Source organism: Epinephelus moara, chromosome 10 (genome assembly GCF_006386435.1).
Source record: "Epinephelus moara isolate mb chromosome 10, YSFRI_EMoa_1.0, whole genome shotgun sequence".
NCBI lineage: Eukaryota > Metazoa > Chordata > Actinopteri > Perciformes > Serranidae > Epinephelus > Epinephelus moara.
The window spans coordinates 32,072,618-32,096,034 of record NC_065515.1 but is presented as its reverse complement, the minus strand read 5'-3'; the positions used below and the strand labels follow the sequence as shown (position 1 = coordinate 32,096,034).

Here is a 23,417-nt window from a genome sequence, read left to right as displayed (position 1 = left end):
TACATATTCCCATGAAACCTGGACTGATCAGCTTCAGACTAAATTGCTTAGATTAGATTATAAAACTTAATCAGACAGAGACTCCTGATTTCTTTTTTTTTCTTTTTCTTTTTTTTTTGGGCCCCACAGGATCAATTTAAAATCAATTTAACATTAGAGGAACTTTGTGCTTGAGTGTAACAGCAAGATAGAGCTGTTCAGCGTTGCTGAAATTCATGGTTTTTATATGTATCGTCTGCTGCTGACTTTCATCAATCAGGCTCCGAATGAAAACTATGTCGCGTTGTGTTTTGTGCAGTATTATATTTAACATAATCTCTGTAAACAGAGCATATGTAGAATCTGTCTGCAACGATATAAGATTTTGGTATCAGAAGTGATCTGATTTCCATTTGTAGGCTGAATAATATAGATCAGTCACATTTGAGCTACAGGTGAACAATCTGCATGCACGCACTGAGTGATATGCAATCTTTGAACTTATTGGCTATAGTCTGACGACGATTTAGCTCTTTATTCTTTATGCTGGCAATAACTGTGGCCAGAGGCATTATGTTTTCAGGATGACTGTCCGTCCCTTTCTAGTGAACAGCGTGAGGAACCCCTTAAGAGAATTCCTTCATATTTGGCACAAACGTCCACTTGGACTCAATGATGAACTGATCAAATTTTGGTGTTCGAAGGTCAAGGTTAATATGTTCTTGTGTCCATCTCATTCTCTTAAACGTGATATATTAAGAACATCTTGAGGGCATTTCCTTAAATTTAGCACAAACGTCCACATGGATTTAACTATGAACTGATTAGATTTAGGTGGTCATAGGTCAAAGGTCAAGGTCACTGTGACCTGGTACATCTCATTGTTGTGATCACAATACTTCAAGAACACCGTCAGGGCATTCCTTCAAATTTTGCACAAACATCCACTTGGACTGAGCAATGAACTGATTTGAGTTTGGTGGTCAAAGGTCAAGATCACTATGACCTTGCATGTGTCTCATTGTCGTGAATGTCTTAATCTCTCAAATTTGGCAAAAAGAAAACTAACATGGATTCGGTGGTCAAAGTCTAAGGTCACCGTGACCTTACAAAACATGTTTTTGGCCGCAACTCAAGAATTCTTGCACTAATTATGGCAACATAAAACACAAATGTCTAATACGCTCAAATGATAAAGTGATTTTATATCCAAAAGGTCAAACGTCAGTTTCACTGTGACATCATAATGTTCTCTCATAACTCAGGAACAGAAGGGGAGACATTTGGTCCAGTACTACTGAATTTACCTTCAGGACTCTGATTCACCTTCATAACCATTTCTGGGCTTCCTTTAATATGATTTTTTTTATGATGCCAAAGTATCACCTTGTGGATATTTTGTCATTGAGCAAAGTCAATGTCCATCAAATGCATGCAGGGCATGTTCAGCCACAATCCATTTTCTCCGAATTAATAAGACAGACATTGGTCGAACAGAAGGGGAGACATTTGGTCCAATACTGAATTCATGACACTCATCTTAGGTGTCCATCTTTAAACTGTGCTGATTGTATAAATCTTCTTTGCAGCCAGGTTGAAGAAGTGTCTGAAGCATCCATGTTTTAGAATATGTAGCTTCTGTGCGGCAACATCCATATTTGAAACATTATCTACCGTCATGGTTGTATATGACTCTGGACAGACATGAATATAAACTGTAGCGTAACTGGTTCACAGAGGCATACAACAGCATATTTATCTGCATTTGTATGCAGATATCTGTTGACAGAGGTCAGCCAAAATTACTGGTGCATAGCAGAGGAGGTCTTCGCCTGGATATCCACTGGCTACACCAGAACCCCCGGAATATTGGCAGTTGCCCCCAGAGGCTTATCTTTGTTAGACCGATAGCCGATGCGTTCCAAGTTCTGTTGTCAGAAATATAAATTTATTGATATATTTTGATTCTGAATATTTGAAACGGTTTCAAAACTCATCCCAGTACCAGCTGGACTTTCTCACACTCTTCTGTTGTTAATGTTTTCTACAGTCATCATTCTGTTCTTTTGCTATTTACCAAGAAAAGATGAGTCATCATTGTCATGTTGTAGCCTTGTTAGATTTATCTTTTAATTAAAAAATAATGTATGGCCTTAATGTCAGTTTTCCCCATGGTATCAAAAATTGTATCAAATATTGATTTTATAGAAGACATTGTATTCAAGTCAGAAATTCCAGTATCGTGACAACCCTAGTTCCAAGATTGTATTTACCATGACTTGTATACTCTACTGGTGCTAGTTCAACTGCACCTACTCCAAAGACCACGTCCCTCCAGTTCTCCCTGACTGCTGATAGCTCCCAGCCAAATTTTGAATAATGCTCTCACTCTTACCTGCTCCAAGACTCTCAATAATGTAGCTCCTGCCTTCCTTCCATGATTTCCTTCTCCAGTCCACAAGCTTTTCTTTCGTAGGATGGCGAAGGCAAGACCTGCCCTACTCTCCGTCTGACTGGCTTGTACTCATCGCCTTTGTTGTTTGGGTTAGTTAGGTTTAGGAAGCAGGGTTGAGGTTAGGGTTAGGGTAAGAATGTCAGGGTAAGCTAGTCAGAGGCAGAATAAGGCAGAGAAAGGCAGGTCATGCCTTTGCTATTCTTGGAAACACAAAATCCACTTCCAGTCCACCCTTTCCTGTTGCCTCAGGTCCCGTGATGCCAAACCTGGGATGATGGGGCCTTTTCAGTTGCTGCTCTCTCTTTCTGGATTTCTTTACCTTCAGTAAATCAGCCCCCACTCTTTCAACATTCAAAAGATCTCACTAAACCAACCTGTTTCAATCGTCCCTTCCTTCCTAATGCTCCCCAAACTCCTGGATTTAACGTTATTGATGTAGAAATGTCAGTCTGTATGTTGGTCCAACACAACTGAGACTGAAATATTTCAGCAGCTCCAAGAGAATGAATCCCCCTGACTTTGGCGATCCCCTGACCTTTTCATGTGCACCACCATGAGGCTTAAGCTTGTGGCTTTGTGTTCTTATGTTTTAATAAAGATTTGATGGATTGAAGTACAGCCTCAAAGGGTTAGCATGGCTAGAAACTCTCAGTCTTCTTATCTTGGGAAATGCCTGAGAAAACTGAAATGTGCTTTCTAAATTAGATTTATATGTATTGATTGTGTGTCTGTGTTCCAGGTGGCAGAGCTTGAGGCCCAGCTGGGGCATCCTGCTGCTAGTCAGACTGCTAGAGAGGAGCTGAGTCGGTCACTGGAGGAGCTGGAGGCCCTACTGAGCGCCAAAGATCAGGCAAGACATCAGTTCACTTGACTGCACACTGTCCGAACCCATTTACCATCTTAAAGAGAACCCCTGTGTGGAGAGCTAGCTTATACATACACCAGTGCGCTCAATGTATTACCAGTAATCACTTGGACATTTTTGTTTTTGGTTTGGGAAAATGGAGCCTCAGTGTCCATCTGATATTCATTTATATTTTGGAAGAAAAAAAACCTGGAAACATTCAGTGAAATGTTACTAAGTAAATGTATTGAGCCAGGAGAGCTGGAAATGTATAAGTGCCAGTTTGAGTATTTTTTCTCAAAACCATCTTAAGGCTTTTAATGAGATCTTTCTGGTTCAATAATCTTGTTTTTCTCTGAAACAAAAGATAATTACTAAACAAAATGTTGAGTAGAGAATGTGCTTCAGGGATTTTACTTATGCCCTTCCAGTGTCTATTTCTACAAAGTCGCTAATTTATCTACGACACATTGTAATTCTTCAGACAAAGAGAGCTTTGATAAATACCACAGCTTTCCGGGCTTGAGACAAGATGCAGGTGTCCAGAGCTGCCACCTACATGTTAAGTGAAGTTAGGACTCTGATTCACCTTCATAACCGTTTCCGGCCTTGCTTTAATATGATTTTTTATGATGCCAAAGTATCACCTTGTGGATATTCTGCCTTTGAGCAAAGTCAGTGGCCATCAAATGGAACCCACTCAGCCAGAACCCATTTTCTCTGGATAAATAAGACGGACATTAAAGTGAAATATTCCTTGAAAGCAGCTCGCTGCTGTCCTCCAGCCTGATTAACATAACCATGTCTGTCACCTCATCTAAATACATTTCACTTTTGGCAACAGGAATCTTGCAAGGTCACGGTGGCATGTTTTCCCAGGGGCTGACTCAGCCTCCCCAAAAACATCAAGGTGTCCCAAATCTTATCACCAACGTGGTGAATGATAAATGAGTCTGCTTCTTTTAGAGCCACATTAAGTATTTTTGGTGCAAACACTAAGATGAATGTTCCATGTTCTGATAAACAGGGGTGGTGGATGTGTGGGAAGTGGTGTTGTGACAGTTTGAAATCACTTTGTTTTCAGGAAATTCACAACCTTCAGAGCAAGAAGACAGATGTGGGCGAGCTGGAGAAGGAGAGAGAGGAGGCCATGCAGAGACTCCAGGTAAGATGATGACAACTGGCTGAGTGTGTTTCTCTCTTCTGTGAAACATCACGTTGCAGTAAACTTCACTTTACTTTACAAGTGTGTTAGTGGGAAATGGCCTATACTGTACCTCATACAGGCTCTATGGTAAAAGAACATACTTAAAGGGATAGTGCACCCAAAAATGAAAATTCAGCCATTATCTACTCACCCATATGCCGAGGGAGGCTCTGGTGAAGTTTTAGAGTCCTCACATCCCTTGTGGAGATTGTGGGGGGAGCGGCTAGCACACCTAATGGCTGACGACGCCCCAGACTAACGTCCAAGAACACAGAATTGAAACCACAAAATATCTCCAACATGCTCATCCATAGTGATCCAAGTGTCCTGAAGCCCTGACATAAAAAGTCATCAAACGTCATTTGAACTCTGTTTTTAGCCTCACTGTAGCCTGTAGCTCTGACTGCTTCTCTGTGCTCCGCGCTCACTTGTGCGCGCTTGCATTTCATTTTATTAAAATGTGCATTTGCAAAACTTAATGATGTATATAATAAAGGATCAATACCTGGCATCTGTGTATCGATACAATATTGCCACACAAAATATCGCGATACTATGCTGTATCTATTTTTCCCCCACCCTTATTAAATTTAAAGCTGTACATTGAATACACAATTTAAAAGTTGTACAAAAGATTTGCCATTTAATAAACAGCAACGTACAGCAAGAGAAAGAGTGACAACAAATGAACTAGAAGAGGGGAAAATGAACTCATACCCGATATAGATTGCTACGCTATAAAAGCATTTGTTAGGCCAAGCTGCCAATTCCCCACTGATTTCAGTTAGTGAATAGACGTCAGAGAATCTTCACTGAAATAGTCTTTAGGAACCTACATTTTCCTTTCTATATGACTGAGATCTTTCAGTAATAAGAAAATTAACAAAATAATACAAACTAATTACATTTGCTGTGAAATTTTAGTCTCTGCATTAAGGAAAATATCTTCTAACCTGATTAGCAGTTGGAATCCTGCGTATTTTTTTATTAATCTTCTACATTTTTTGTTTGTTGCTTGTCTTTATATATTCCTTGAGGAGAGGATGAGTGTATCAAGGTCTTAAGAAATTCTAACACTTTATAGACAGACTGTTAGCAGACCTTTTCAAGGCTACAACTCAAAACCTGATGAATGGGACTGGTTGGTGATACAGCTGCACAAATTGGTTTTGCTCACCTACATTTTTCTCCTAACTTAACCTCATAGAGCTTGTTTTATACGACAGAAAGGCAAGAAAACAGCTTCATTGAAAGGGAGGGAGATAAAAGCATTTCACCTTCAGAGACATTAATTTGTTTGTTCTCCATTGACGGTCACCAGTTCAGTCTTTAAAGGATTTTCTTTTCAAGTCAGCTTTACTGATTTCTACTCTGCAGATATTCATAGCAGAAATGTTCATGGTGTCTTTTGATGTTACTGATGTATCTGGTTTTGTTGTATTCACCATATTACATTTCTTTTTTACATTTTACAGCGTTCATGTTGTTTTCTGTTGTTCTCCAAACCAAACTGAGCCACCCAGTCGATTAATGGAAAATCAAACCACTGATACTGTACCTATGAAAGAGGCAGCACAGTTTAGACCTGCAGCAGAGAATCAGTACAGGAGAACTGAGGGCTTCAAGGAGAAAACAAATAGTATTGAGTCTCCATACTAATGCAGATTATACCTAATGCATATTCCATTGCCTCCTTTATCAGTTTTAGTTGTGGTGTCAGTTGTAAGTTATCTATATTCATATTTGACCTTTGCTGTCCTTGTGTTTATTCCATATCTATTCATTTGGTGTACAATATAACCTCATCAAGCACAAAATTGCACATTTGAATATGCGATATAAACAGTTTCGAGTAAATTATCCCGATGACATTCTCATTAAACTTTACTGCAGTCAGCAGCCACATGAGGAATGAAGAATTTACAGGCATTTAACTGCCAACGTGCCTTTAAGCAAGATGCTCTGCTTGTACCTGCTGTGTTCTGTGTCTCAGTTTGAATGTGCAATTTTAGTCTTTGTTACTGTTTGCATCTGTACCATAGAAAAGGTATAGAAATGTAAACATACAGTGGGAGAAATTTTACCAATAATTACATTCAGTTTGCAGTTAATCAGCCAGCTCAGAGAACAATTGTTTCTCCTTCCATAACCAAATTTGGCCAGAATCCTGCCAGATCATTTGGCTGAAGTCACGTCACGATAATAAGTCTATGTCAGGTCACGTACATCATATAGTCACACATAAAGGTAATCTACAACATAATGTCAGGTTAATTGGTGATTCAAAATTGGCTGTAGGTGTGAATGTGAGTGTGAGTGATTGTCTCTGTGTGTCAGCCCTGCAATAGTCTGGCGTCCTGTCCAGGGTGTACCCCACCTTTCACCCTCCAGCACCCCTGCAACCCCGAGCAGGATAAGTGGTTACAGAAAACGAATGAATTTCCTCAAACAGATTAATTTAAGAGCGCTGGTTGTTCACACTAATGTCACAAAATAACATGAGAAAAGCATAAAATTTTGTCACCAACCCACACAGAAAATATCCAGAAATACATCTAGATGAGAAAACTGTATTAACAACAATTCATGTTTCTGCAGGATCTGGAGAGACGAAACCACGACTTGGAGGATCGGGTCCAGAGTGCTGAAAAGACGCTGGCCTCCAGTCAGGAGGAGCAGAACCAGGCGGAGGTCGAGGTCCGACGCATCATCGACGTTCTGGACGTCAAAATCTGCGACCTGAACGAGCTGAGACAGAGCCTGGCAAAACTCATCGACAAATAGCCACAGCAGCAGTTGGGCTGCATCTCCACAGTCGGCACAGGTTCCAACCATGCGGCCTTGATTTGTGTTTTACTGCTTTATCAGCGGAGCAGCAATCAAAGCAATATGGAGGAAAACATACAGATGTTCACCTTCATGGATCTGTTTTTTTAAGATCAGTGCAGGCAAACAGGCGTCAAAAACCTCTTAAAGGTGCTATGTGCAGAATAAAACATCAATATCACCTTAATACTGCAACCGTATTATAAACAGTTGACAGTGTGGTCTAACTGGATACTACCATTATTTTTCTATATCATAGTTCCCAGCAGCTGCATGTCCTTGAGCCCCTGAAGAGGATAATATAATTTTTACACCATCTGCCATCACTGAGCACTCTTTACAGCTTTAGATCAATTTGCTCTGGAAGAACAGCGCCCTCCACCTCTTTTGGGTGCCATTGCAAGTCAGTGTATTTTGCCTAAATCTGACCTGGTGGTTTTCAATGTAAAATGTGGATTAGTGGCTGCTGGGAGCTAAACATTTTTTCAGTGATGGTCTCACTTGTTGATGGTAATGATACTGATGTCTTAAAAGGACTGAAGAAATGATTTATTGATAGCAAACTCTACTTAAAGCACCTTTTAAAAAGAGGACTTGCACCAAAAGTGGTTTGCTATTTTGTAACAGTGGACATTTGCAACTAGTATCAAATGATTTTTTTTACTTGTTAGTTTATTTTTGCGTGATGTATCTTTATTTAACACAAAGCAGGCAATCTACTTGTGTTAGTATACTCTCTTACTGAATTAAGAGGCAAGGGTGGCAGTAAAACTCGGAAAGAATCAAAAGATAATGGTCTGGCGGTGTTTAATAAAGCCAGTGGTGCTGTGTTTTCCTGCAGAGGTCTCAGCCATTTAACCGTGGCTGAGCACAGACAGTAAAACTGCAGCCCTGTAACAGCAGTGCTCGCGTCAGGACTTGAAATGGTTGAAAACTAATTTTATGGATAATAACATTTATATACTTATACTAAACATAAATATTTGATCATAATTCTGGACATTTGGGTTATAGAAAGAGCAAAGCGACTGTGCATAGATGTTTTTTTTAATGGGGTTTGGCAGAAGGCTGACACATAAAAACTCATAGCCTGAGGCTCACACTTAACAGTCCTGTATGACTCGGCTTTTAGGAATGCATTTTCTTAGGTTACTGGTAGATCACAGAAGTCAGCGTGAGTAAGACAAATATACAAAGACAGGCTATACAAGTGAACAAGTGTCTACTTTTACAGAATAACAACCCTTAAGCTCATGCTGGTGTCATCCTTCCTTCAGCACTGTGGAGATGCACCCAGTAGGAGTCAGGATAAGGACACATTGAGGCAAAGGTCTTGAATAAAGTCAGCTCTGGTTCACCATCAGCAGCCTGGACTGGCCTCACACCAGCCAGAACATCAACAAACTCAGATGCAACAACCTGCTCCCATTCTGTCCTCTGAGGATCGCCAGCGTACGACCTTTTTTTTTTTTTTTTTTGGTAACATTTCATGAGGACTGCTCTTTTCTCACCACTTTAGATTATTCATGTTCATTAACAGTTACTCGCAGTTGTGATGGGAAATGAGACATGGCTACCGGCCAGATCTCTGCTTGGTTTGTCCTCTCTGCCAGGCCACTTTGACAGGTAGACGAGTGATTGAAGGAGAGGTCCAGATGTGTCGCTGTGGCCTGTGGTGGTGTTTTCTCACTCTGTCGAATTGAACCTGAGATTGCACTTGATTATGTTTGTGCCAAGTTTGATTTTGTTTACATGTGTCAGTGTTCACGAAATGGTTTATGTACTTTTTTCTGTGTTGCTCAACACTACCATTTACCATAATAGTAATAATAACCCTAGAAAGAGGCTCAGCGGAGCTGCAGAGCATAGATCACTATGAGAGCACTGCATGAGCTCTGCAGAAGCCCCGTACCTGCCAAGGAATGTGAAGCTGTGTGTGTATGTGTGTGTGTGTGCACAATACCTAGCAGTGTGCAACCTGAGAGTTAAAAAGCACAACTGCAGTAGTTTTAGTAAAATAGGTACTTAATTGACTTGTCTGTCAGCTTTGTATATGAAGTTCTGATCTTTGCTTCTCGCCCCCTGATGAGTTATTTATTTCTTCATATGACAGTAATATAGGTACAGATAAGGTGCAGTCTATTGCAGCTGATGACGCAGTAACTGCCAGAATCATACTAACATGTCAAAATGTGATTTAGGTCATTACAAGGTGCAGTCTGCGATTCTGATCCAATCATGTCTCATCACGGTCCACTTGCTGTCCATTCTGTGTGCGCCCAAAAAAAAAAAAATCAGATGTTCATACACAGCCCTGGCTTTGTTAATGGGGAACAAACAAGGTGGCTTGGACCGAGGCAAACAACACTATTCCAGCCAATCAGCAAAGGGGCGTTTGTGCTTGTGCACAGAACAAGGTGAAAGACAAAGGGATGGTAAATCTGGCACATGATGGAGGGGGAGTATTTGTTTGGTTGTTGAGTTCATATAATCTTTCTCCAGAATCGCAGACTCCACCTTCAGTGTAATAAACTAACAGATAATGTACTAGCACCCTGTTATTAAAAGTACAGTAATAAGTTATACTATGTTACTGCATTAAGAGGTTATGTTCTACCTTTTAGTCATATAAGATTGACGTTTCCTCATTTTGACAAGTTACTACACCATCTGTAAGTTCTGACGTCAGCTGCTACATGCAAGCATCACTCAATTAGCAATAACGTTTCTAGCATAGATGCCTGTTCATAGTAAATACAAGTAATTTGTAGGTAATGAGACCTCTGTAAAGCCTGTTCTCCTCTATTTTAACAACAGAAGTGCTTTTTTTCCCCACAACTGGTGTTTTTTTTTCTGTCATGGCTTCACCAGATTACAACAGACTGCTCCCAGCCTTTTGTCAAGCATGAGGAAAACGCAGCGGCCCCTCAGCGCTAAGCTCCTGGCGGTTGATGTCAGAAACACTTTGCTTCACAACAGCCTTGTTCCAGTGTATCATTAATGCACAATAACACTGTGTAAATACATTAGCAGTAGTTCCTGTGTACACAGAAAAGGGAGGTAGAGAGATTAAATGTAAAAAGCCAGCTTCCTCCATGGTGTCTGACCTCGCTTTTGAGAAATTCTGGGGACAATAGAGAGGACATTTTGTTCCTTTCACCATTAATTAAGTATTGCATTATTGTACTTAAAAGGGTGTAAGTATTAAGGGTACACTATACAGTCAGCTGTGTTGCTATTTCTTACAGAACGTGAGTAAGATCTTCAGTATTATTGTGCATTTACAACTGATTTGAGGAGAAATCCATCTTATATTTGAGACTATTTCACCGGCGATGTTCATATTCTGGTGAAATACGCCCATCCTGGATAGCAAAAACACTTGTACTCCCTATAGGGTTATCTCAGAGTACACTTTGGGAAATGCAGAAGTCTCCACCCTGAAGCATAGATACAACAAAACCCTACAATAAACAGCAATAAACAGAATATATTTGAGTAACTGTGGGTGGATTCCTCCTTAAATACACTGGAATAAGGCTTTCTGTTACAAGCTACAGCTACAAGAGAGAATGCAGTACCAAAGATGCACCACTGTCACACTAAAGCCACATCAACTGGAATAAACACACGACTTCTGCATGATGCTCAACGTTCATCTCAGATATTTTATATTCTGCTTACGTTTGGAGTTACTCATTGTCTGATATTCGACCTTTCAGTACGACTCAAAATACCTCAGAATACTTAAGTTAGTTCAGTTTAGTTTCATCTGGAAATAAGAGGAAAAATTGTCAACTGGTGTTGGTCAGCTCAAGACTATGATTTTGTTGTCACGAGAAGAACTGAATTTGAGGAGAGCAGATGTTTGTATGGTATTTGACAATGTGAGATTAGTTCCTTATATTTGTATAGAACTGTTTAACATTAAAACTCAGTCATGCAAAGTCAGCGCCGTGGTCTTTGTGATGGGGGGGTGAGAAACTCAGGGTTGTGTTGTGTATTTCAGCATTCCTACAGTTTGCACCTTACACTTTAACCATTTAATTTTTTTTTCTAGACTGGTTTGTTTCCTCCTACTGAAATGAAGAATTTCGTATTCAGCTGTCAGCTCGGACTGACTTGGTTCATCACACTTTGAGCTGACAGTGGCTGCATTGCATTTAGTCTTGCTGCTCACTATGTAGCAGCAAGGGTGGAGAAACCAGTATACATGTAATGCAGGTAGCATATGAGGTGGCAGATATACTGAATTTCTTTCAGCTGATAATCAAACAGCAGGTGGTGTTGGAAATGCTGTGATAAACTTTTCACAGCTTTTGGAACACACAGTGCCATCCTGTGTTTGTTATTCAGCCGCCAGCCTTGTAAAATGTGTTTATTATTCCACTGTTAACGATGCAGTTGGGACACACGGCGTTGTGTTTGTGCTGCATAGTGACGTCTATTTAGACTGACACAAATAGCATGCACTGTGTAGAGTGCCAAATTGAAATAAAAGTTGAAAACACTCAAAACCAGTGAAACCTGGCACTGTGCCAGTCAGGTTTTGGAGTGCACCCACTATTAGTTTCAACCAGCGCCAATTCCAAACAGCAGGTTTACTGAATTACCCAGATAACTCCTTGGACAGGCTTCTTAGAACAAGCCTCTGACATTAGCTACTTGCCAAATTCTTCTCATGAATATCTTTAATCTTAATTTGGAAACGTTTGGCAAACAGTAACAAGAGTTTACTGCACCAGCTTTATCTTGTTTCAGTCAGTCTGGTTACGCTGTCCTTACACTAAGATTCCCCCCTGTACAGCCTCACAACCAGGGACTGCATACATGATTTCACATTATGCCAAAGCTTCACTATTTTTTCCCCACCACTTAAGAATAAAGGTCAGACAAGCAGCATACTTTTCTTACATTTATTTTAACACAAAATGGCAAAGAAAGCCGATTCAGTCAAAATGTCTACTTCAGCTTCTTCTTGGGGCGAAGGTTGTTGGTGTGTCCACACTTCTTCTTGCGGCAGTTGACAGCACGGGGGTGCAGACGGGCATAGCACCTGCAAAACAAGGGGTCGACCATGAGGAAATATCTCTTGAGCCAACATTTAAGCTTTGAAAAAGTCAAAACCTGATCGCACAGTTTATGGGACACTAGCAGATTTATTTCTGGTGCTATCTAATTTAGGAATACATGTGCCACATTAAGGGGGAAAAAAAATCAAAACCACACAAATGTAAGTACTGTGAAACACTGGCTAAATGCTGTGAAAACCTCAACACTAATCTGCACCAAGTCATTCATTAGTCATTCAGTAATTATATAAATATTACTGAATTTGAGGAGGGCAGGTATTTAACAATGTAACACAAGCCAACATTTAAGGTCAATTAAAAAAAAGCCTGAGGATCCACAGCTGTTGTCTTTGTCATTTCAGCCTGTATTTACAAAAATTAACCACACTACCCTGCATATTTACGCTTTATCAATCTCCAACTGACCAAACCACATTTCTTGTGGTGCCATTTCAAAAAGGAGTTTGTCTCAACTCTGCCTTAACACTCAACATTAAATAACAGCAGCAGTACACACACTTAAATACATATTAAAACGAACTGCTTGATGATTTTCGAGACTTACTTGCGGCAGATCATCTTGTCGCAGTTGTATTTCTGGGCCAGCTGTCTGAGAGAGGGCTCGATGATGCCACCACGCAGACGCAGGACCAGATGCAGAGTGGATTCTGGTGGGTGGTTAAGACACATTGATGTCAATCTCAGATTAATTTACATTTACATCCAGCACAACAGAAAACCCTCTCTATCTAAGCACACATTGGTACATTTTAAAAGCTTACAGATGTGCCCTTTTAAGAAAGAAACAATGATGGTACACACTTATAAAATGAGGAATTAAATGCATAATGTAATGAAATTAGAAAACCATACACTTATTTGCATTAGTAGTACAATTCATGGGAGACTCCTGTTGTAACTTGCTTGTTTAAGTTTTTAAAGTTAACACTTTGTTTTACAGTAAGAATCTTGTCGATTGTGCATCTGGACTTGTTCTGAACAAACTCACCTTTCTGGATGTTGTAGTCAGACAGTGTGCGTCCATCTTCCAACTGTTTGCCAGCGAAAATCAGACGCTGCTGATCAGGAGGAATTCCTGCAAGCCAACAACACTTATCAACAACAATGCATTTTATATTTGACCATGGACAATTAGTTCTATTTGAATAGAAGAGACAGGGATGCCAAGTGGTTGAAAGGACTAATCATTGAGTCACACACATCAAATATCCTACTTTAACAAACGAAAACAGGTAGCATAATGGTCTGACGTGAGGGCCAGAGGCCTTGTCTATCATTACACCAAATCTACTGGCTTTTTCTAAAAGCAGACTGACTTACCACCTTAACACATTGTTATACAACACTTCGCATTAATAGTAAACTTGAAGGTAATAAATGGCCTCCAGAGACGTTTTCGTGGTGTCACAAAGTGTTAGTTGCTAATTACCAAACCGTCAAGGCTCCCTTCAGGTTAAGACTAAAAGGTAACGGCTTACCTTCCTTGTCCTGGATCTTTGCCTTGACATTTTCGATGGTGTCGCTGGGCTCGACCTCGAGGGTGATGGTCTTCCCCGTCAACGTCTTCACGAAGATCTGCATGTTTGCAGGCTGAGACACAAAAACTGACGTTAGCTTCCAGGTTTACACGTTCCTCTGACCACACCGTTACTGACAGCATCTTTTACAACACAATAACGACACAAAGACCTGCCGTACACACCCATTACAATACAACTGTTAATATAGTCTCCGTTTTTAAATATTTGTATTGAATACTGCAATTTGCCGGCTTCTGGTCAGCAGCTAACGATGTTAGCTAATGTTAGCAACAGAGTGGTCATGGTAGGGGCCTCGCCACATGCGTACCGTTAGCGCAGCGTCAGTTACAATTTTCTCTATTTCAGGCCTTCGAGATGAGCCAGTGACATTTAATACACAATAACTCTCTACATACGACAGTAAATATGTTGTTTAAATCGTTTCAAACGACACAATATTCACTAAAAACCGAGAAATATGTGCTGGACGAAACGTGTACCCACCCGGCCGTTAGCTGAGCCTCAACGAAAAGAGAGCGGAACAGGGTGACGTTAAATTACATCACTTCCTCCTGCTTGTTGAGCACCTCGAGAGAGTACGCTATTTTAACTTTTTTAAATTATTATTATTTAATTTTATTAATTTCATTCTTGAAAAGACAACCAAACTTATTGAAAAACGTAACTTTTTATTTAGTCATTATTTATTACAAAAATCTTTAGTAAGGACAGCCGTTTAAATTAAAACTGCCGGTACATTTATGGTATTAAATATATGATATATATATTCCACAAAATAGACCAAAATACCGAGGAGGGCGACAGTGAGCAGTAAGAACGAGATTCAGCTGATAATTCATCAAACATAAGTGCCTAATAAAACAAACAAACAAACAAACAAACAAAAACAAATAAACAAAATGCAGTGACTGGGAAACAGTTTTGGTTCACAATTTTGACTTTTGAGCACCTACTATGATTTGCCTTTCATTTTTATGAGGGTAACTGTCCAGGTTGGAAACAGCTGCTCCAAAATGAAGTTTGACTGACACCTGCTGTTGTACCGACGCAAGTAATGCAGGGCCACAGTGAACATGCATGAACAAAACGTGCCATTTGTGCAAGTATAGCAAGCAAATACTGTGTATTATTGCGTTAAAATCAAATTACATTAAATCTGTTTATGCTATTTGAAATGCATGCACTTCCATAGCCAATATGACGTGCATGTTATAACTAACCAGAGCCTTTTGTTTAATGTGGTGTTATGTATGTACATACTGTACAGATAGATAGTATTTGAAAGGCACTACATAAAGTATTGCATTGTGTGCTCAAGTGCAGCCCAAATCAAGCCACTCTGCAAGCTCATATTGTAAGTGTATCTAAGGTAATGCTGAATAATGCATATGACTCTTGAAAAGGGGAAATGTGTCCACTCCAAATATTTAGTAGGTTCTTACTGGTGAGGAAACTCATATCAAGCTGCCTTGATAGGCAGCCAAAATAAAGAAGTGTATAGTGACACTATTAGATCATGAAAACCAAGAAACATTTTATTCTTTTCTGACTCAGTACTTAAGTGTGAGCAGTTGTTTGTGTGAGTCCTTATTGTGGAATAAAATGTTACAGTTGAATAGTTTTGTGTGTCCACTCCATTCATTGCATATGACCAGGTAACTGGACACCGTGGCATGCATTTGTTTCTCTGCAGCAGCAGCAACAGTATCAACATCATCATGTTCCACAGCACAGAGGTTTCCATGGTGAGGCACTGTAGCATTTTTCACCTGCTTCAGAAGAAGATAGCTGGCTTAAGCAAAGAGCTACGAGACACTGGTGGTATCCAAAATGACAGCAGTGGTAAAAACACTGATCCAAGCCCGTCCTGTGGGCAAAGACTTCCTCTTGTCTACCAACATCCCATTTCTGGACAGGAACAATCCAGATGCATTCACAAAACGTTTCCAGGAGGATTTCCAGCCTTTTTCTTCAAAGAAGCAGGAAGTTGTTCCTCCGCCCATCCCGGCCCAGGTGGACCACAAGGACTTGAGGCACATCAAGGAGTACCTGACAGAGGCGAGGGTGTCCTACCACTGTCACCCACTGCCACAGATCACTCGCACCCCACCCATGACAGCACTTCACACCAACTTCAAGATGCAAACAGACCCTGGGGAGGTTACTTTCCTCACCACACATTCCCAGAAATTCCAACCCTGGCCTTTCCAGCATCCTCCCACTCCCATCCGACACACAGAGGCCACCAAGAAGATCCAGCATGTGGAAACGCTCCCAGAAAGCACCAGCAAAGCCTCCTTCACTCCACACCACCACTGTCCTGTTGTAAAAGCCGCAAGTAAACATCTAGGTTAGTGACTGCATTCTGAATTTCATTCTGATTATTTTAAAAGTGATAAATCCTGATAAGATGATGAATTCAGTGCCAAGACAAAGATGATTGATGCAAACAGTCATCAGACTCAGTTAGGAATTAACTGCGAACAAATGTGTCAACTGTCAGCCTTACAACATCATCGACTTGTAATGAATAACAGTAAGGGAATCTGTGTGAGGGTTATTTCTCAATCCTGCTGAACGGTTCATGTCAATTTTCAATTTTCTCTGTAGAAGAGGGCTTTCCCACGATCGAAGGGGACAGGCGCCATCAACATTTTGCCTCCCAGTACAACGACACCTTCCAGGGAGCCTGGACCAGAGCAGCTAAACCTGTGGAAAAGGTAAAAAAAGGCAGCAGCAGATCTTGGTCGTGATCCAAGATGGGGTTTTTTCTCACCAAACAAAACATGGCTTGATTGAAAACCTGCCAATTCTCAAGGGGAACTTTTGCCATGGATTTATGCTGGCAGTGTTTTAAAAATCACAATGAAAAGAAGAAAAATCACCACAATACCACACTGCTGTTTACTCTTTTGATCAAATTCAGAATGAGCAGCAGACACAATACCACATTTTTAATTAAAACATTTTCTGCTCTGAGCCTAAAAACTGCACCAAAAAGTCTACATGCCTAAATGTAAGCTCTGTAAAGTTCACTTTGAGATATTTTTACTTAACAAATTTCCATTTCCTCCTACCTTAGACCTCGGTGTACCTCAGTGGTTCGAGTATTTTTTATACTGTCACTTGAGTGAGATTTTGGATGCAGAACATGAATTAACTACTTTTCTATTGTTGAATAGCTATTTTTACTTGAGTAAAAGATCTGAATAATTATTTGTTGGTCAAAGTGCAGTCCACGGACCGATGGCGGCCCTCGGAAAATGCATGTGGGTGGCCCCTGAGCATGATGTGGTTTGCATGCATAGTATTTTAATAATTTGCGATCCATTTCAATACTTTAGTTTTCAATAGTTTACATTTAATAATGTCATAGCAGACTGCATCAAATCATGCCTTCTGTCTGTATTGTGCGTTCACTTTGTCTATATTTGTGCATGTTTTCTGAAAGCTTACGAATATAGAAAATGCAGCAGTACCACCAGAGACTGTGGGGCAGTATAACAAAGTTCAAGCGAGACAACTGTAAGACATTTTGAAAATGAAAATGAAAATCATTCTTGTTAGAAAGTTTTGACTCTGCCCTTTGGTGCTATCTACTGGACATGTATGCCAACATAAAGGACACATGGAAGTATGTGGGCATTCCAAGTCATAGCTTTAACATGAACACATATTTTTGAGCTGTCAGGGATGACAACTTGTAGAAAGCTACTGGTTGCAGGGCAGCTAGTGCTGTTAGCTAGTTAGCGATTTCAGTGGTCAGCTCACTTTTCCTGTGTGGCCCTCAGTCACATGCTGGCTCCCTTAATTGGCACTCAGTCATCAAAATATTGATCGGTTTACAGCCCTTGGTGTGTTATCACTGCTTTGGTAATGGCACATATTTAGGAGTAAAGTGGTTTATTAATCTTTACAAAAATAAATAAATCTGTAGTCTTGAAATACTCTGCAGCTCCAGAGAAGCCACTTCTCTGACTTCTTCTCTGACCAGAATGCAGGCTGAAGTATTGAATGCTCGGTTGTGTGTATGCTAAGGGAAGGGGCATTATGACCTGGTTTACTAACACTGCATCAGCTTTGAGTAGACACAAGAGTGACAGGGGCATTGACCTTTTAATGCAGCATTCCGTGAAATGGGTATTATTGGCACAAACCGTGACAGTGACTGTTTTTACTATATCTTTCTTCAGCCCTCCTCAGTGGCTCTGGGTGATCCTGCGAAGATTGTGGTGAGAGAGACGACCCATGCTGCGTCATTCATCCGGCCCACTGTCTGCAGGTCCACAGCTTTTCTGCCTCACTGGAAAATCTTCCTGCCACGTGACACAGTTTACATACTACACAAACAAACGTCAAACTGTAGAGGAAACTGTATGGCCTGGTGTCACCCCTCAGATCTCTTTTAAGACCTCTCTTGGTTTCACTGCATGTTTTGATTTGGCGTTCCAGGAGGTTTGTGGTGTCTTAGATGCAACAAGTGACACTTGATTGACTGAAAGGCCTCAAAAATGTAAATTTCAAAGTGGTCTAAAATGTTACTTTTCAGATATATTATTTGTCACTCTCTGAAAGCTCAGATTATCTGAGTTTATCCCCACACAAATATAAGCATTATCTGTGTTTTAGATACAGACCACCTGTGGTAAAGGAACCTTTGAAGCTTGACCTTGGAAAGTTCTCTAAGGACTTATGGCTGTCCACAACCAGAGAGACCTTTGGCCACCACAAGCTGGGTGAGTCTTTTCTTTGCCCTTAGTTTTCATTCTTATTATCCATCAGTTCAGATCTAATACTTTGAAGTTCTCGTGGTGAAAATGTCGTCAGCACTTTAAGTTAGCACTAAGTAGCTGCTCAGAGCATTTATTTATGCCCAGAGGCTCCCAAACAGGCAAACATTACTATTCAACACACTCACACACCAATGGGGTGCAATTTGGGGTTCAGAATCTTGCCCAAGGATACTTCGACATGTGGACTGGAGGAGTCAGGAATCAAACCATCCAGTTAGTGGACAATCCGCTCTACCTCATGACCCACAGTTGCCTCTCCATTTCAACACTGGATGGTTATTTTTAGTGCTACTGCTTGATCACAACTTTAAAAGTTTACACAAAGCCTTGGTGTAATGTATGCTGCTTGTTCAGCTACTGTTCTGTACATCACATTCATGTTGCCATTAGTAAAATCAGAAAAAATATCAGTGAGGGACTAACTTAGAGTTTCATCCAGGGTCTGGATGATCCAGCTGACTGTACAATGCACATTTTAATTACAGAGACACTGAGACATGAGTGCTTAAGTTTTGCAATTTCACAATTTGTAAATTTGTCTTACTTTCATTGTAAACCAGTGATACTCAACTCACAGTCCGTGGGCCAAATCTGGCCTGTGATAGGGTGCTGTGTGGCCCGCTGACCATTTTCTAATTCACAATGAAAATAGATTCACACTGGACATTTTGTTTTGTACTTGGAATTTAAATAAGGGGCTGCGACTGAATTTGCCTCTTGGCAAAGTTGAGTAAGGGCAGCAACTAATTCACTTTATAGACTGATTAATATAATTAATGTTTGTTTATTAACTGGCCCCTGATCTCCCGTCATTATGCAAAGGTGGCCCCTGGGCAAAGCAAGTTAAGTATTCTTGTTCTAAACCAATCAAACTAAGGTGACATAACATTGAGATACAGACGAAACATGACTCTTCTAATCTATCCCTGTTGTCCTGCTTGGATTAGTCTATTTGGTTTATCTCACAGGAGATCCAGTTGTTGTGATGAGGAGGAACCAAAATTCCAGTTCCTTACCCAAGGGGGACACTAATTCGAGGCGCAACAAGGAAAGGATGTCTGTCACCACCAACAGCATATCCTTCTCTGATGTGAGACAACAGATCTTCTCACATCTTCTTCTAGTTATTTTTGTATTCATAAAATTATTTTTGGCACATTATTGGATGGAAGGATGGAGTTTATGTTTAAAGTTTTGTGCGATCATCCCACTGTGTCATATCTGATAATGCTGACGAGGTTTCTCCCTACAGCAGAGCCACACAGAGCGTCCAGTGTATGTGCTTGGGGCTGACCTGATGACCAATAGCCATGTACAGTTCAGCCCACCCTGTCTGTCGGGCCTGTACTACACAACCACTGCCAAAGAGCACTACATCAAACAGGACGGAGAGCGGGCCAGACCAGCCATCCAGCTGCCGAGCAACATACTGAGTGGACCAGGTGACGGATCGGTCGCGTTTGTGTGTTCAAAGGGAGGTGCATGTAGATATTAAATGTGTTTAATGTATTTGGCAGGACATGAGTGGAAGTCCAGCACCACCAAGACTGACTACATCCCTTTAAAGGTCTGCAGACAGACACCTTGTCCATCAATGCAGGGGGTGAGAGAGTACAAAAGTCAAAAATGTTCCCACTCACTTGTGTAATAAGGGTAACAAGCAGCAGCAGTGTGGTAGTTGTTGTCATAGTAGTAACAAATAATAATATGGCAATAGCACTGAGAGTAGTGGTAAGAAATAGTAGTAATTGTAGTAGTAAAGAGAAGGAGCACCAGCAGCAGTTTCTGTTTCATGCTCCTGAGAAAGTGAATGTGATGTGTTCCCATGTCTTTGTACATGGGTTCCGTAATATCATATTATAATATGATACTGTCTGTCTGTCTTTCTGTTAACCATAGAGCAACATCAGGTTCCCGCTGGATCGTCAGCATTACAGCACCACCCACAGTGAAGACTACACCGCCAAACCTTTGATCATGCAGCGTCCCGGCTGCAGCCAGTTCTGCACTCATTTTGTCATGCAGTGACTGTGAGTCGCACCTTGGTCACTTGCTCTTGTGTTCCCACCCAGCTCTAGATAAAACTTTTATATACTATGTATATACTTTTATGGATGCAGAGTTTTTGACAATGCTGCAACAGCACTTTTCAAATGGGCACATATGTACAACTGCTGAACAAATAACAACACACTAACATAATATGCAGTTAAACATGTCTTTAATTTTACATACAAGTAAACTATTATGCAAAGAAGTCATTGTATTGGTATCCTTGTGAGTGGTGGCAGGGCCTCAAGACATCCAAAGTCAACTGAGAATTCCATTGTGAACAAAGGAGTAACAGGGATATGAAAATGACCTACATGTCCCAGACAACAACCCCAACAGAAGAGGTCATATATTTTATTCATGTGCAGAAATTTAACCTCATTCTTCCCACTCATTACGGCTTAAAACTCCTTTAAATTTAAGTCATGCATCCAACTAAAGCCACTCTGTCACATCATCCTACAGTGTTTCTGCATGAGAATAATAATCTTACTGGGCTGATAAATAAATAAATGTTTACCTAGAGCAGTTCAGGGGCCATCAGAGTGTGAAATGTTGAGTCAGTGTGCAAGTGCAGCTTTAGCAGTTAGGTGGTTTAAACATAAACCATACAGCCCAGTCTGTCATATTTGGGCCAGGGAGGTAGGTAGCCTCGCACTTGACTGCCCTACTTCTTCCACCCTGTTTACAGTGTCAACGCTAACTGCTAAGAAGAAGGTTAACGTCTGTGTTGCAGAAAGATTCTCATCCCCTCCTTCAAGCATGACTGACCACAAAACTGTGTAAAAACAACCTATGTTGTAGCAATAACACAGCCTTGACCCAAAGATGCAGGCTGTGCTGATAAAAAAAAAAAAAAAGTTGGCGAGCAGATGTAAATAAACTAAATCTGGAGTTCATCAACCTGGTGAAAAGGCCACAGTCCAGGTATGGGCTGGAATGTCAGCTGGCCAACAAGCTCAGGTTCAAGGGGTGCAGCAGCAAGGACATGGTTTAATACTAGGTGACAATCCAGAATAGACTAGACAGCTCTTGTTTTAATTTGCCTGTCTGTTGCCAGGAGCTACACCAAATACAAATGACATGTGACCTATATAACTGGTTAAAATGCAATTTAATTTCTAGTCAGATATGTTAATTTAAGACCGTGGAATGTATGGAAAATTGCACCTGCCATTTAAAAACAAACAGGTGAGCAGGTCGGTCCAGCTCAAGGACATTCATCTGAATCACACCTATGACCTCGCTAGTTTGAAAAACACCATTACAGACATTTGAGCATGCAAATGTCTCAGCAGTTATTTATTGCACTCTGTGAGATTATAGTGACACAATTTGTTAAGAAAAGCCACAAATTAAGTGTCCAGTGGTTTTATGTATCACCATATGAAATATTAGTATTTGGTATACCTGAAAGAGTTTACAACTGAGAAGGTTTCACAAAGACAGCTGCTTCAGTGATGTCACCCTGTCATAGCCTACATCCCTCACCCCAGTGTCAGACAACATGAGACATGGTGATCATGTGAGGGACTACTGAGGCACATGACTTCAAAATAAACAAAACAGAGACACCAGGTTCTACTGAGGTGATTCAGATTTCTCCTCTACAATGTATTTTACACTACATTTGTGTGGTTTGATCATTTTAATTGACTTATCATTATTAATTTTATATGTTTTTGTACTATTCTGTGAAATACAACTTTTACATAATTCAAGTATCATACTTGTATTTTCTGTACTTTGTTTTTTTTTTTGTATATTTATAATGAAGAAAAAGGAGAAAAGAGCCTGCCTCACTAGTTTTAACTGCAAAAAGACATTTCTTCAAAATAAAACTACTCAATGGTGCACTTTTTTGACACTATGCGCACACACTCTTGTTTAATTGTTGTTATTGACTCTATTTCTGCAATAACTTTACTTGCTGCTGTGTTTACTCTACTTGTTGTTCTGCAAACTGCAGTGTGTATTTTATGTCGTCAACTACAACAGTCACAACACAGTCCCTTACTGGCTGCTTATGGTGTCAACTGCAGTGCAGATCCCCCATTGGCCCCAACTGGATCTTAATTGATGGAAAGTGTTTGGTGCTGCAGCGGGGCATGACTTACATGTATGTAAAAAGCAAAAGAGCTCATGTCATCAGGATGGTCCTACCAGCCTGGAGGATTGAGGTCACTTGTGAAAAATGTATTTGACTGAATAAAGTCAGAATTCTGAAAATGGATGTAGGGGGCGGTACACACCAAAGCCTTTTTTCTGAGGGCAGTGTATTTTTTTTAATGCTTTACAATTGGAGTGCTGAGGGTTAACACTGCACTACGCATGCCAGCAGTGTGACAAGGCACTAAGGGTCTATTCTGTGCTAAGTGCTGCAGGTTTGTTGTTTTGTTTTTTTCCATCACGGCCAGAGTTGAAAAATGTTCAACTTAAGGTAAAACGCAGCGCTCGTCATTGTCTCTTTTTAACCCAGCTATTCAATCACAGTGGAGGATGTACAAACACCATGAATACCAACGGTCACATCTTACATGTGCAATGCATAACAACAACAACGGAGGTGTAATGTTGTTGTAAGCTACTGTTATTACCTGCATCTCTCTCTCTGTCTCTCTCTCTGT

The 23,417-nt window shown here is 40.5% G+C and overlaps 3 protein-coding genes across 3 annotated transcripts in view; 2 read left to right on the top strand and 1 right to left on the bottom strand.

Moving 5' to 3' along the window:
- The window catches only part of LOC126396937 (homer protein homolog 3-like), an 81,513-nt gene extending 72,691 nt beyond the window's left edge, over positions 1-8,822 (top strand). Inside the window, 3 exon segments of the mRNA XM_050055324.1 lie at positions 3,174-3,284; positions 4,363-4,443; positions 7,084-8,822. Of these exon segments, the coding sequence (XP_049911281.1) occupies positions 3,174-3,284; positions 4,363-4,443; positions 7,084-7,269 (378 nt within the window). The 3' untranslated portion in view covers positions 7,270-8,822.
- Positions 8,823-12,213: 3,391 nt separating this feature from the next.
- LOC126396483 (ubiquitin-60S ribosomal protein L40) lies at positions 12,214-14,505 on the bottom strand. Its single transcript, XM_050054597.1, has 5 exons — positions 14,429-14,505; positions 13,883-13,994; positions 13,393-13,479; positions 12,949-13,051; positions 12,214-12,367 (listed from the first exon to the last, which is right to left on the bottom strand). Exons 2-5 carry the CDS (start codon positions 13,983-13,985, stop codon positions 12,274-12,276), a joined length of 387 nt encoding a protein of 128 aa, XP_049910554.1. The 5' UTR covers positions 13,986-13,994; positions 14,429-14,505; the 3' UTR covers positions 12,214-12,273.
- A 1,270-nt stretch (positions 14,506-15,775) lies between these two features.
- Positions 15,776-20,989, top strand: LOC126396936 (uncharacterized). The gene is made up of 8 exons (XM_050055323.1): positions 15,776-16,283; positions 16,556-16,665; positions 18,139-18,227; positions 18,575-18,681; positions 19,707-19,828; positions 19,991-20,180; positions 20,256-20,341; positions 20,638-20,989. The coding sequence occupies exons 1-8, from the start codon at positions 15,776-15,778 to the stop codon at positions 20,764-20,766; spliced, it is 1,341 nt and encodes a 446-aa protein (XP_049911280.1). The 3' UTR covers positions 20,767-20,989.
- Positions 20,990-23,417: the final 2,428 nt, after the last annotated feature.